The sequence below is a fragment of the Molothrus ater genome, chromosome 28, assembly GCF_012460135.2.
Source record: "Molothrus ater isolate BHLD 08-10-18 breed brown headed cowbird chromosome 28, BPBGC_Mater_1.1, whole genome shotgun sequence".
Classification (NCBI taxonomy): domain Eukaryota; kingdom Metazoa; phylum Chordata; class Aves; order Passeriformes; family Icteridae; genus Molothrus; species Molothrus ater.
In genome coordinates, this window is record NC_050505.2 from 4,230,362 (window position 1) to 4,245,309 (window position 14,948).

Here is a 14,948-nt window from a genome sequence, read left to right on the forward strand (position 1 = left end):
ACACAAGCAGCTCAGTTTTTTCATTTTTCCTTTTTTTTTAAAAAAAAGAAAAAAAAGTTTTTCGTGTTTTTTTCCATTTTTGTGAGTTTTTTGTGGTTTTTTTTTTTAAAGGCTGGGCGAGAGGTAGGATAAAAAAGGGCGTTTTTTGGCCTCTGATAGATCAGGTCTGGGAGCTATTGTCACCTTCACTCCCTTGTGAAACACACCTGGGCTACGGAGGGAATTTTACACAATGGATTAAAAACTTTATATTCTAAGAGACACCTCATATCCACAAAAAAGAAGGACAAAAAAAAAAAAGGTAGATTTGAGGCATAAATCACATCAAAAGGCTCCATGTCCTACCTTTAAATAAGGAAAACGTACAAAAGTGGCCGAAGGTTGTGCAAAAATTCTTCAATTTGCTCTGAATATTTTACAGAATCAGTACAGGAAAATGTAGAAATCAGTAAAAAATTAAGAAAAAAAACCAACCAAGCCCCGGAGGGATCTGTCACATTTTAGCAACAGGAATTTTGCTGTCCCAGGGTGGGAATCTTGGCTCACGTGGGGAGAGCTGGGCACTTTTGAGTCCCTTTTTTAAATTTTTGTGTTTTATTTTTTTTCCCCAGCATAAGGCAAAAACCCGACCCTGAAAAACACACTGAGATCCACAAAAAAAAGGATGTAAACGAAGGATTTATCTTGTAAAAAAGCCTCCTCCAAGAGGCTCCTTTAAAACAGAGGTGTGAGGCTGAAGGCAGCTCCAGATTCCCACACTTTTGGCTTCTTTTGGGGTGGTTTTTTTCCCAGCTCTTTCTGAGGGAAAAAAAATCCCAAAAAAAAAAAAACAAACCAAAAACCCCCCCAAGAATGACTTTGTGCAATTCCTGCCCCGATTCTCAGCTAAGGCAGCCAAGTCCCTGCAATTTGTGTTTCTAAAAAAAAACACATTCAAAATAAAAAATTAACCCAAAAAAATAACAACGAGAGAAAAAGGCGGCGGCGGTGAGGGGCGATCCAGCATCCGGGGTGGTTTTGGGGTGAAAAGGGAGGGGTTTGGTTCAATCTCAGCGCTGGGGGGGCTCTGGGGGGGTCAGGGGGTCTCGAAGCCCACGCGGAAGCCGGGCTGGGGGGGCACCACGGCGCCGTTCTGGCCCTGCACGCTGTACCCGGGGGCCATCCAGGGGGGTGATGACTGGCTCTGCCTGGGGAGGGGGAAGAAATCATTAGGGACTGCTGAAATATCCTCTAGGGATTGCTAAATTAAATAAATATCACTTAGGGATTGTTAAATTAAATCAAAACCCTTTAGGGATTGCTAAATTAAATAAAAACCCTTTAGGGATTGCTAGAAAAGCTGCACGCTGTACTCAGGAGTCAACCATGGGGCTGATGACTGGCTCTGCCTGGGGAGGGGGGAAGAAATCATTAGGGATTGTTAAATAATCCTTTAGAGATTGTTAAATTAAATCAAAATCCTTTAGGGATTGCGAAAATATCCTTTAGGGATTTTTAAATTAAATCAAAATCCTTTAGGGATTGTTAAATTAAATAAATACCCTTTAGGGATTGCTGAAACAATCCTTTAGGGATTGCTAAATTAAGTAAAAATCCTTTAGGGATTGCTGAAATATCCTTTATGGATTCATAAATAAAAATCCTTCAGGGATCCCTAAATAAGGCCTGGAGGTTGTGGGGAAGGGGCTTGGGGGGATTTGGGGGGATGAGGGAGGGGTGTCACCTGCTGGGATGTCCCCACCCTGCTGTGGATCCCTTCCCAAAGGGATGAATTTGGGATGAATTTGGGATGAATTTGGGGTGAATTTGGGGTGAATTTGGGGTGAATTTGGGATGAATTTGGGGTGAATTTGGGGTGAATTTGGGATGAATTTGGGGTGAATTTGGGGTGAATTTGGGGTGAATTTGGGATGAATTTGGGGTGAATTTGGGATGAACTTGGGGTGAAGGCTCTCAGGACTCACCCAAAGCCCTGCTGGCTCCAGGCCTGGCCGTACACGCCGTAGGTGGGCACCTGCCATCCGTTGGGCACGTACTGGCCCAGCTGGGCACCGCCGTACCACTGCCCCCACTGCCCGTAGGCCGGCGGGTAGCTCAGCTGGCCCTGGGACACACGGGCACCGTCAGGGACCGGGAATGCACCGGGCACCCCGCAGCAGCCACCCACCCAGGGACCCATCATCCATCCACCCAGGGATCCATCATCCATCCATCCATCATCCTTCCAGGGATCCATCCATCATCCATCCATCCAGGGATCCATCATCCATCCATCATCCATCCATCATCCTTCCATGGATCCATCATCCTTCCATCCATCCATCCAGGGATCCATCCATCATCCACCCAGGGATCCATCCATCCATCCATCCATCCATCATCCATCCATCCATCCATCCATCCATCCATCCATCCATCCATCCATCCATCCATCCATCCATCCATCCATCCATCCATCATCCATCCATCCATCCATCCATCCATCCATCCATCATCCATTCATCCATCCATCCATCCATCATCCATCCATCCATCCATCCATCCATCATCCATCCATCCATCCATCATCCATCCATCCATCCATCCATCCATCCATCATCCATCCATCCATCCATCCATCCATCCATCCATCCATCCATCCATCCATCCATCATCCATTCATCCATCCATCCATCCATCATCCATCCATCCATCCATCCATCCATCATCCATCCATCCATCCATCATCCATCCATCCATCCATCCATCCATCCATCCATCCATCCATCCATCCATCCATCCATCCATCCATCCATCCATCATCCATCATCCATCCATCCATCATCCATCATCCATCCATCCATCCATCCATCCATCCATCATCCATCATCCATCCATCCCCCATCCCTCCCTGTCACTGCCAGCTCCCAGCCAATTAGCAGTGGTTAATTAGCACCTGCTGCACAGGGCTGGCCATGTCGGGCGTCTCCTTGCCCCAGTAGCATTTGACCACGTGGCCCTCGATGGTGGTGCCGTTGACGGAGACGATGGCGTGGGCAGCGCTCTCATGGGAACTGAACCTGGGGGTATTGATCGATTAGGGGATTGATTGATTGATTGATTGATTGATTGATTGATTGATTGATTGGGGTATTGATTGATTAGGATATTGACTGGGGTATTGACTGATTGGGGTATTGATTGACTGGGGTATTGATTGGGATACTGGTTGGGATATTGATTGATTGGGGTACTGGTTGGGATATTGATTGATTGGGGTACTGATTGGGATACTGATTGGGGTATGGGTTGGGAATATTTATTGGGATATTTATGGGGGTATTGGTTAGGGTATTGAATGGAAATATTTACTGGGATATTGATTGGAAATATTTATTGGGAATACTTATTGAGAATATTTATTTGGAATACTTATTGGAAATATTTATTGGGATATTTATTGGGAATATTTATTGGGATATTTATTGGAAATATTTATTGAGATATTTATGGGATATTTATTGGGAATATTTATTGGGATATTTACTGGGATATTTATTGGGATATTTATTTGGAATATTTACTGGAATATATATTGGGATATTTATGGGATATTTATGGGATATTTATTGGGATATTTATTGGGATATTTATTGGGAATATTTACTGGGAATATTTGCTGGGATATTTACTGGGACACCAATCCCACTCCCCCCGGGACCCCCCCATGTCCCCCACCTGACGAAGGAGTAGCCTTTGTCGGGGAACACGCGGATCTCCATGATCTGCCCGAAGGGGGAGAAGGTCTGGCGCATCAGCTGCTCTGGAGCAGGAAGGACGGACGGACAGACAGACAGACAGACACACACACAGCAGGTGAGGCACCCGCGCTGCCAGGGGCGGGGCTGGCAGGGGTGGGTGGGGCCACACGTACCTGAGAGGCCCGAGGTGACCCCCCCGCAGTACACGGTGCAGTTGCTGGGGCTGGACTGAGTGACCACCTCGTCATAGGACAATTGTTTGGTGTTTGCTGCAAGAGATTGGGATTGGGGTCTGCAAAGGGCTGCAGAGATTGGGATTGGGGTCTGCAAAGGGCTGCAGAGACTGGGATTGGGGTCTGCAAAGGGCTGCAGAGATTGGGTTTGGGGTTTGCAAAGGGCTGCAGAGATTGGGATTGGGGTTTGCAAAGGGCTGCAGAGATTGGGATTGGGGTCTGCAAAGGGCTGCAGAGATTGGCTTTGGGGTCTGCAAAGGGCTGCAAGGGATGGATTTGGGGTTTGCAAAGGGCTGCAGAGATTGGGATTGGGGTTTGTAAAGGGCTGCAGAGATTGGTTTGGGGTTTGCAAAGGGCTGCAGAGATTGGTGTGGGCTCTGCAAAGGGCTGCAGAGATTGGGTTTGGGGTCTGCAAAGGGCTGCAGAGATTGGCTTTGGGGTTTGCAAAGGGCTGGGATGGGAACTGGGGGGGAATTCCAGTCCTGACTGGCACAGGATTGTTGGGAATGACTGCAAATCTTTACAGGGACACCTCAGAGCCCTTGCAGGGCCTGAAGGGGCTCCAGGAGAGCTTGGGGACAAGGGATGGAGGAACACAGGACACAGGGAATGGTTCAAACTGGGAAAGGGGAGATTTAAATGGGATTTGGGGATGGAATTCCCAGAGCAGCTGTGGCTGCCCCTGGATCCCTGCTGGTGTCCAAGGCCAGGCTGGGCAGGGCTTGGAGCAGCTGGGATTGGGGAAGGTGTCCCTGCCCAAGGCAGGGGTGGGGTGGGATGGGCTCCGAGCTCCTTCCCACCCCAAAAACTCTGGGATCCCCCCACTCCAGGAGCTGGCAGGGCACAGGGTGGGCACCTACTCTCATAGGTGCTCTTGGGAGCTGGAGGTTTCCTGGTGGCCCAGTTGGTCCTGATCTGCCGGCCCCCGAGCCACTGGCCCCCCATCTGCTGGATGGCGTTCTCAGCGTCCTGCAGGGGACAGAGGGACAGAAAAACCCCACTGACCCCACTGCTGGCACCCCTCCTGTGGGGCAGGGCCAGGGGCGTGACCCCAGGGCCCTCCCGAGTGACCCTGCAGTGTCCCAGGATGGGGCTTGGAGCACCCTGGAACAGCGGGAGGGGTCCCTGCTTATGGCAGGGGGTTTAAGCTTTTATTAAGAGGGAAATAAAGGGATTTTAGCCATTTATTGATGGGAAATAAAGGATTTTAGCCATTTATTGAAGAGGGAAATGAAGGGATTTTAGCCATTTATTGATGGGAAATAAAAGGATTTTAGCCATTTATTAAGAGGTGAATTAAGGGATTTTACCCATTTATTAAGAGGGGAATTAAGGGATTTTACCCATTTATTAAGAGGGGAATTAAGGGATTTTACCCATTTATTGATTGGGAAATAAAGGATTTTACCCATTTACTGAAGAGGGAAATAAGGGATTTTACCCATTTATTGAAGAGGGAAATGAAGGGATTTTACCCATTTATTGATGGGAAATAAGGGATTTTAGCCATTTATTGATGAGAAATAAAGGGATTTTACCCATTTATTGATGGGAAATAAGGGATTTTACCCATTTATTAAGAGGTGAATTAAGGGATTTTACCCATTTATTGAAGAGGGAAATGAAGGGATTTTACCCATTTTTTTTTGAGGAAGGAAACAAAGATCTTTGACTCTTTTATTGAAGAGGGAACTGAGGGGATTGTACCCATTTATTAAGAGGGAAATTAAGGGTTTTTACCTATTTTTTGAGGAAGGAAACAAAGATCTCTCACCCATTTGTTGAAGAGGGAAATGAAGGGATTTTACCCATTTATTAAGAGGGAAATAATGAAGGGGTTTTACCCATTTATTGATTGGGAAATAAAGGATTTTACCCATTTATTGATGGGAAATAAAGGATTTTACCCATTTATTGATGGGAAATAAAGGGATTTTACCCATTTATTGATGGGAAATGAAGGGATTTTACCCATTTATTGATGGGAAATAAAGGATTTTACCCATTTATTGATGGGAAATAAAGGATTTTACCCATTTTTGAGGAAGGACCCAAAGATCTCTCACCCTTTTATTGAAGAGGGAAGTAGGGGATTTTACCCATTTATTGATGGGAAATAAAGGGATTTTAGCCATTTATTGATGGGAAATAAAGGATTTTACCCATTTATTGATGGGAAATAAAGGATTTTAGCCATTTTTGAGGAAGGACCCCAAGATCTCTCACCCATTTGTTGAAGAAGGAGACGAAGCCGTAGCCCTTGGACTTGCCCGTGGCCATGTCCTTGACCACCCGTGCATCCCTAGAGCACAAAGGGAACTTTTAAAATCTGATTTATTTGCCATCATATTCCACCTGCTGGCTGCAAACGTTGCATAGAAACGGACAGAAAATAAAAACAGAAATGAAAAAGCAGGAATTGAAAGGAACACGTGTTGCCCGTTAACCGAATTCTTTCATTTTCGGGTCAATTTGTGACCCCCCTTTTTGGGCAGCTGTAAATTCTGATGGGAAAGCAGATCAGGAGGGGGAAAGGATCTGCTGTCCCTGCAGTGCCACAGTGTCACCCACTCAGCTTCGTGCCAGAGCCCCTGGGCTGCCCCACAAAAGGACTTACGAGATTCTTCCAAAGGGAGCAAAGGCTGCTTTGATGTCCTCAGTGGTGATCTCAGGGCTGAGGTCTCCCACAAAAACGTGGAAATGGTCTTGGGGGGAAAAGAGAAAGGAGCATTCAGTGGTTGAAGATGCATTCTGAGTAGAGCAGAGGGAAAAAAAAAAAAACCCAACTCTTCTTAAAAAACCCTTTATTAAAACTCAGCTGTTATTCAAAATACATTTATTAAAAACCAGGCACTGACGGGGTTTAGCCCCACCAGCCTGAAATTCCAAGGATTTCCCCACAGAAGTTGCTGGGAGTGATCCAGAAACTCATTCTGGGTGCTCCTTGAGGGAGATGCTCAATGTGCCTCAAAAATCCAGAATGAGGCATTTTGGGTTTTAATTCCCAACTGCACAGGGAGCAAACAGCCACAGATTTGCACCAAATGCTACAGGGAAATGGAAGACAATCTAATGGAATTTTTTCCATAAAAATTCAATGGAAAACAAACAAAAACCCCCAAAAATTAGCTTCAGGGAACACCCTGGAGATCCACAATGTGATGTTTAAAAAATTACAATTACCTTGTGAACGCTGTGTGATGGCAAAGATCAGATTTGCCCTGAAGTTTAATTAACACAAACACAATAAATAATTAGGATTCCAATGAAAAACCATTCCCACAGAGCTTTGTGTGCTGCGTTTCTGTTTCCCAACTTGCTCAGGTGACACTTACTGCTGGTGTCTTTCTTCTGGCTGCTGGGGGTGGTGGCCCAGTTCACTTTGACCTCCTGCAAATGGCAATCACACATTGGATTTGGCCAATCCCAAAAAGCTCAGACACCTCCAGTGCTCAAATCTGACCCTACAGGGCAAGGCTGGGCTTCAAACTCAAGTTTTAAGATATTTTTCTTAAGGGAAAATAAGGGAGAGGGTTTGTTCTTAAATTAATAGGGTTAGAGGTAGCCTGCTCTAGGGGGGTTCACCTGGAGAGGAGAAGCTCCAGGGAGAGCTTCCAGCACATTCCAGGGCCTAAAGGGATCCAGGAGATCCAGAGAGGGACTGGGGACAGGAGGGACAGGACACAGGGAATGGCTCCCAAATGTCTCAGGGGTGACTGAACAGGATGGGGACAGACTGTGGTCACTGTGACAGGGCAGGGACTGAAACAGGGGAGGTTCTACCTGAATATGAGGAAAAGAAGGAAAATAGGAAGGAAAATAGGAAGGAAAATAGGAAGGAAAATAGGAAGGAAAATAGGAAGGAAAATAGGAAGGAACACAGGACACAGGGAATGGTTCAAACTGGGAAAGGGGAGATTTAAATGGGATTTTGGGATGGAATTCCCAGAGCAGCTGTGGCTGCCCCTGGATCCCTGCTGGGGAAAATAGGAAGGAAAATAGGAAGGAAAGCTTTCCTTGGAGGCCTGGAACAGGCTGTGGGAGCTCCTTCTCAGCAGGCATCAAAGCCCTGCCTGAACTCTGCCCTGTGCACTGCTCTCAATGGGCTTTGGCAGGGGATCCTCTCCAGAGGGGCCTCCCAGCCCCACCACGCTGGAATTGTGTGATTGTGCTCCCAGCTCTGCATGCTCAGCCCCAGTTCCCCACAACACCCTGAACTCCTCCTCCCAACACCCTGAACTTCTCCTCTCAACACCCTGAACTCCTCCTCCCAATGCTCTGAACTCCTCCTCCCAACACCCTGAACTCCTCCAACACCCTGAACTCCTCCTCCCAACACCCTGAACTCCTCCTCCCAAAATCCCGAATTTCTCCTCCCAACACCCTGAATTTCTCCTCCCAATGCTCTGAACTCATCCCAAAATCCTGAACTTCTCCTCCCAACACCCTGAACTCCTCCTCCCAATGCTCTGAACTCCTCCCAAAATCCTGAACTTCTCCTCCCAACACCCTGAACTGCTCCCAACCCCCTCAACTCTTCTTCTGAGCCCTGGCCCACTGAGATCTCCACCCCAAAGGCAGAGTCCCACATCTGCAGCAGGTGCCCTCCTCTCCCAGCAGGATTTGTCCCTGGCACAGCCTCTCCCAGCAGGATTTGCCCCTGGCACAGCCTCTCCCAGCAGGATTTGCCCCTGGCTGCCCCCAGCCCCTGGCACAGCCTCTCCCAGCAGGATTTGCCCCTGGCACAGCCTCTCCCAGCAGGATTTGCCCCTGGCACAGCCTCTCCCAGCAGGATCTGCCCCTGGCACAGCCTCTCCCAGCAGGATTTGCCCTGGCACAGCCTCTCCCAGCAGGATTCCCCTGGCACAGCCTCTCCCAGCAGGATTTGCCCCTGGCACAGCCTCTCCCAGCAGGATTTGCCCCTGGCACAGCCTCTCCCAGCAGGATTTGCCCCTGGCACAGCCTCTCCCAGCAGGATTCCCCTGGCACAGCCTCTCCCAGCAGGATTTGCCCTGGCACAGCCTCTCCCAGCAGGATTTGCCCCTGGCTGCCCCCAGCCCCTGGCACAGCCTCTCCCAGCAGGATTCCCCTGGCACAGCCTCTCCCAGCAGGATTCCCCTGGCACAGCCGCTGTGCCCCAGACTCACCCCGGAGCAGGGCACCTTACCTTACCCATTATCTTCCTGCCGTTCATGGCAGCCAGCGCTGCGGCCGCGTGCCGGTGCTCGTAGAACTCCACGAAGCAGTAGGGATCATTGCCAGCTGTCTGAGACAGGGAACGGGCTGGGATCAGGGCCCTGAGCTGGGATTGGGGACCTGAGCTGGGATTGGGGACTCTGAGCTGGGATTGGGGACTCTGAGCTGGGATTGGGGACTCTGAGCTGGGATCAGGGCCCTGAGCTGGGATTGGGGACCTGAGCTGGGATTGGGGACACTGAGCTGGGATTGGGGACCTGAGCTGGGATTGGGGACACTGAGCTGGGATTGGGGACTCTGAGCTGGGATCAGGGCCCTGAGCTGGGATTGGGGACCTGAGCTGGGATTGGGGACACTGAGCTGGGATTGGGGACCTGAGCTGGGATTGGGGACCTGAGCTGGGATTGGGGACCTGAGCTGGGATCAGGGACCTGAGCTGGGATTGGGGACACTGAGCTGGGATTGGGGACCTGAGCTGGGATCAGGGACCTGAGCTGGGATTGGGGACCTGAGCTGGGATTGGGGACCTGAGCTGGGATCAGGGCCCTGAGCTGGGATTGGGGACTCTGAGCTGGGATCAGGGCCCTGAGCTGGGATTGGGGACCTGAGCTGGGATCGGGGACTCAAACTCGGGATTAGTTTGAGTCCCAGAACTAGAGACACAAACCCAGGATAAAGGACACAAACCCAGAACTAGAGACACTAATCCAGGATTAGGGACACTGACCCAGGATTAGGACACTGACCCAGGATTAGGGACACTGACCCAGGATTAGGGACACTGACCCAGGATTAGGGACTCAAACCCAGGATTAGGGACACCAACCCAAGATTAGGGACTCAAACCCAGGATTAGGGACACTGACCCAGGATTAGGGACACTGACCCAGGATTAGGGACACCAACCCAAGATTAGGGACTCAAACCCAGGATTAGGGACTCAAATCCAGGATTAGGGACACTGACCCAGGATTAGGACACTGACCCAGGATTAGGACACTGACCCAGGATTAGGACACTGACCCAGGATTAGGACACTGACCCAGGATTAGGGACACTGACCCAGGATTAGGGACACTGACCCAGGATTAGGGACACTGACCCAGGCTCTGGCTCCTCTGCTCAGCCTCTGACTGCTGACACCTCCACAGCCCCACCTGGACAGGTTTTCTGACCCTACAGGGACTAACAACACTCCCAGAGCTTTCAATTTTCCTTTAGAAAGGGAAAATTATGGCAAAGACCTTTTCAAACCTCGTTTTCAATCCCCTCCTGATTTAATGAGGGGGTTCACTGTCCCTCTCCATGTCCACCCATCCTTGAATTCACCAGCAGGCCCGTGCAGAAACGATGCCAGAGCCACCTCCAGGTTTATTTCAGGTGCCTGTTCCCAATTCCAGGGGAAATCCCAGAGGCACAGGCACAGCCTGGAGGCAGCAGCCCTGGGAGAGCAGGGGAAGCAGAGGGTTGGGGCTCTTACATCCATGATCATCTTGCAGTTCTTGCAGGGCCCGATCTGGCTGAAGAGCTGCAGGATCAGAGCCTCGGTCACGTCCCTGGAGAGGTTCCCCACGTACCTGAGGGACAAACACAGGCAGGGACACGGATGTTGGACATGCTGGAGCTTGGAGAGGGGTTTGGGACCAGGGAGGAAGTGATGGGGAAAGCTGGGTGTGATGGGATAGGGGATGGAACTCCCAGAGGAGCTGTGTCCATCCCTGGACCCCTGGGAATGTCCCCAGCCAGGCTGGACAGGGCTGGGAGCCCCCCGGGACAGTGGGAGGGGTCCCTGCCATGGCAGGGGTGGCACTGGGTGGGCTTTGAGTCCCTTCCCACCCAAACCAATCCAGGATTCCATGGCTCCATGAACTTGACCTTCCCTACACTGAATTCCCAGTACAGAATTCCAGTTCCCATATCCCTACTATGATTTCCCAGCACAGAATTCCAGTTCCCATATCCCTACACTGAATTCCCAGTACAGCATTCCAGTTCCCATATCCCTACATTGATTTCCCGGTACGAAATTCCAGTTCCCATATCCCTACATTGATTTCCCAGTTCCCATATCCCTACACTGAATTCCCAGTACAGAATTCCAGTTCCCATATCCCTACACTGAATTCCCAGTACAGAATTCCAGTTCCCATATTCCTATTATGATTTCCCAGTACAGAAGTTCCAACTCTCACATCCCCACCCCACCATCCCTGCCCCAGCAGCTCAGGCTTTCTCCTGAGATGTTTGCCCACATTTCCCACAACATTTGGCCGCTTCCTCCCAGAGCCCTGAGGTTTTGGGAGCCCCAGACGTGCCTGGAATGCCCGGGTGCCAACGTGCTGGAGGGCAGGGATCAGCCTCCCCAGCACAGCCACAGCCCAAAGCCCCACTCCCACCTGGGACTGGGGCTCCCTTGGCCACCAAGGCCCAGGGGTGGCTGGTTTGTTGTTTTGTTGGTGTTGTTGTGCCCAAATCATGGGATTTTTATAAAAAGCCCAGTGAGAAACCTCAGCCCCCGCGGTGCAGCCGCAGCTCCTGCTCAGGAACGCTCTGTGGGAAGCCTCTGCCCGGGAATCCTGGCCAAATGCCAGCCCTGGAACCACCCTGGAGCACCTGCAGTGCCCCCAGAGGGGCACAGGGGCTGCCAGAGAGCAGCCAGCAGCAAATCCAAGCTGTTTGTGATCCAAGCTTTGGTTATGGGGGAAGGAGACAGAGTTTTGTCAGGAATGGCTCATCCAGGAGCTCTGTGCTCATCACTTGGACAAGTGTTTGAGGCAGGATGGGGTTTAAAATCTCCAAACAGGTCTTTACAGGCTTTGTCTGGCTCTGAGTGAGCGATTCCTGCACTTCTGACAAGCTTCCTCAGAATGGTGAAACGAGGAGGGATTAGAGCACTTCATTAAGGCAATTAACAGCAGGACCCTCTCTCCCCACAAGCCCAGCTGAGAGTGGGATCAGAGAGGCTTCCAATTCCCATATCCCTAAGTGATTTCCCAGTACAGAATTCCAATTCCCATATCCCTAAGTGATTTCCCAGTACAGAATTCCAATTCCCATATCCCTAAGTGATTTCCCAGTACAGAATTCCAGTTCCCATATCCCTACACTGATTTCCTACACTGAACATCCAACCTGAGCTGCACTTGCTGCTCCTTCCAAACCCGACCTGTGACACCCGCTGGTGACAATTCCCTGTGGGACCCCAGGGAGGGAGTCACAGAAATGCCAGCCTGGATTTGCTGAGCCCTGAGCTGTGTTTTAAGGCAGCACTCAGTGATCCTGCAGGTCTTTTGCAGGCTCAGTGATGCCCTGTGGGTGCCAGCAGCTGCACGTGCTCCAGGACAGGCACCTGCATTCCTTGGCACGCACCGAGCCTTGGGATGGGGGAAAACACCTCCCCAAATAAACACAGCACCAGCCTGTGTTTGCAGAGGCCAGGAATAGCTCCCAAAATGTGGGAAAACAGCGGGATTGGGGAAGCAGGGAGTGCTCGGGACAGCTGGGGTGAGGCACATCGGGGTCTCGGTGTCCTGGGGTCACTCAGCCCTGGGGAGGGGCAGCACTCCCAGGGCACAGCAATCCCTCACCTTGCAGCGATTCCCTCTTTCCCTCCCTCCTGTCCTTCCTGCTGCACTGCACAAAAAGGCTTCTAGGGCTGGGATGGCAAGAGTGGAGCCTGACTGCCCTGACCCAAACAAGGGAAAAGTACTCCAGGTACCACCTGCCTGGGAGAAGGAGGGAAACAGCCCAGGTGTGCACAACAGTCAGGTTCTGCAGCTAAAACCTTTTGCTAAAATCCAACCTAAACCTCCCCTGACGTGGCTTCCTAATTCCTAATTCCCTCCGTGGGAAGCAACGGCTTCAGAGAGTGCTTTGAACGCTGGGGCAAGCTCGGGATTCATGGGCACTGCCTGCTCATTCCCACGGAGCTGCTGAGCAGGCCAGGGGGCTCCAGCCGTGTGCCAAGGCAGCCCCCACAGCAAAACCCAGCCCGTCACTCACCAAACCCACACGGACCATACAGAGTGGCAGGATCCTCACCAGGAATGGTTTGCGGTGGAAGGGACCTGGATCATCCCAGTTCAGTGCCCTGCCACGGGCTGGGATGGACAGGGCAGGGGGGCACACGCACCTTAGACCCCCTTTCCCTCCAGGTGTGTGTGGATGTACCAGGGAGGGGACGACACCTTCCACGCTGCCTTCCCTCCAGATGTGACCAGGGATGGACTGGGGAGAGTGGCACAAACTTTACAAACCCCCTTTCTATCCATCAGAAGGGGGGCCACACCTTCCTGACCACTTTTCCCTCCAGATGTGACCTGGCATGGACTGGCAAGGGGCACACACTTTCCAGACCCCTTTTCTCTCCAGATGTGAGTTGGGACGTACTGGGGAAGGGGACACGCAGCTTCCACACAGCCCTGTCCCTCCAGATGTGAGCTGGAGGCCCAGGGGAACGCCCGGAGCGGAGGGCAGGCCGGCGGTGCCCAGCACTGGGACCGGGGAAAGGGCAGCAATACCGCGGGAGCCGGGCTCCCCTCGCTGCCGGAGGGGGCCGGCTGCCCCTCAGTCCCGCAGCACTGCGGGCGGCCGAGGCTCCGCGGCGGAGCCCTGAGGGGCCCGTCCGTGAGGCGACCCCGGGCCGCCCCTCCCCGCGGAGCCGGGAACAATAGGCGGTCTCGCCCCCTCCCCACTCACAGGGTCTTGGGCATTTCATCCTCCATGGCGCCGCCGCCGCCCGCCCCGGCTCTTCCCGCCCGCCGGGGCGGCCCCGTGAGCCCTGGGCAGCCCGGGCAGCCCGAGCGGCGCCGGCCCCGCCGGCGGACGGTCCCGCGGCGGCTCCTCGCAAGATGGCGGCGGGCGGGCGGGCTGAAGGGCCGCGGGTGGGGGGGGAGCGGGGGCGGGAACGCGCGTGCGCGGGGAGAGCGCGGGAACGGCGCGGGGACGCGCGGCCGATCCGCGCATGCGCGGCCGTGAGGGGAAAGCGAGAAAAAGTGGTGAAAAGTGATTTAAAATAAAGGCGTTAAAAATAAAAGGGTGAGAAGTAAAGGGATTTAAAAGGCGTTAAAGATAAAAGGGTGAGAAATGAAAGGATTTAAAAGAAATGGCTTAAAAATAAAAGTGTTAAAAGGAAAGCGCTTAAAAGCGGGGTGGAAAGGTGTTGGTGGGCACAGGGAACGGGGGGCATCAGAGCAGGGAAATGGCAATAAAGGTGTAAAAATAAAGGTGTTGAAAGAAAGGAATTTAAAATTAAAGAAGTAAAAAGAAAATAATTAAAAGGGGTTAAAACCGCGGTGGAAGGGGATATGCGGGTCAGGGACACGCGGGCACCACAAATGGGGGCAGCAGGGCTGGGAAATAAAAATAACGGGAGTTAAAGTAAAGGAGTTAAAAGTAAACGAGCAAAAGAAGTCAAAATAGAGGCGTTTAAAATGATAGAGTTTAAAATTACAAGATTAAAAATGAAAGAATTGAAAGTAAAAAGGGGCACGTGGGCATCAGGAATGAGGCGCCTTATGCAGGGGCGGAAAAATGAAAATAAAGGAATTAAACGAAAGTAATTAAAAGTAAAGGAAGTAAAAGGAAAAACTTTGAAATTCAGGATAAAATAACTCACTGAAGTATAAAAAGCACATGCGCCGCCCGGGAATCGAACCCGGGTCGCAAGAATGGGAATCTTGCATGATACCACTACACCAGCGGCGCGGTTGGTGACGCTGTCTTCTCAGTGTTCTCCATGATCCTGCTGCCTGCAGCTGGCCCGAGCTGCACTTTCAGC

General features: G+C 51.3%; 1 protein-coding gene and 1 non-coding gene across 4 annotated transcripts; both read right to left on the reverse strand.

The window, feature by feature from the left end:
• Positions 1-11: 11 nt before the first annotated feature.
• TIA1 (TIA1 cytotoxic granule associated RNA binding protein) lies at positions 12-14,000 on the reverse strand. 3 transcript variants are annotated; one of them, XM_036396826.2, is made up of 13 exons: positions 13,868-14,000; positions 10,650-10,746; positions 9,146-9,239; positions 7,309-7,363; positions 7,157-7,194; positions 6,591-6,678; positions 6,200-6,275; positions 4,834-4,942; positions 3,914-4,009; positions 3,718-3,802; positions 2,936-3,059; positions 1,965-2,104; positions 12-1,187 (listed from the first exon to the last, which is right to left on the reverse strand). In XM_036396826.2, exons 1-13 carry the CDS (start codon positions 13,891-13,893, stop codon positions 1,076-1,078), a joined length of 1,140 nt encoding a protein of 379 aa, XP_036252719.1. In that variant the 5' UTR covers positions 13,894-14,000; the 3' UTR covers positions 12-1,075. The 3 variants fall into 3 exon arrangements, with proteins under 3 accessions (XP_036252719.1, XP_036252720.1, XP_036252721.1); XM_036396827.2 differs by lacking the exon at positions 7,157-7,194 and having other exon boundaries at positions 9,141-9,239; XM_036396828.2 differs by lacking the exon at positions 13,868-14,000 and having other exon boundaries at positions 9,146-9,235; positions 10,650-10,729.
• Positions 14,001-14,804: 804 nt separating this feature from the next.
• Positions 14,805-14,875, reverse strand: TRNAG-CCC (transfer RNA glycine (anticodon CCC)). Its single transcript has one exon. It is a non-coding gene; the product is annotated as a tRNA-Gly (tRNA).
• Between the last annotated feature and the right edge of the window lie 73 nt (positions 14,876-14,948).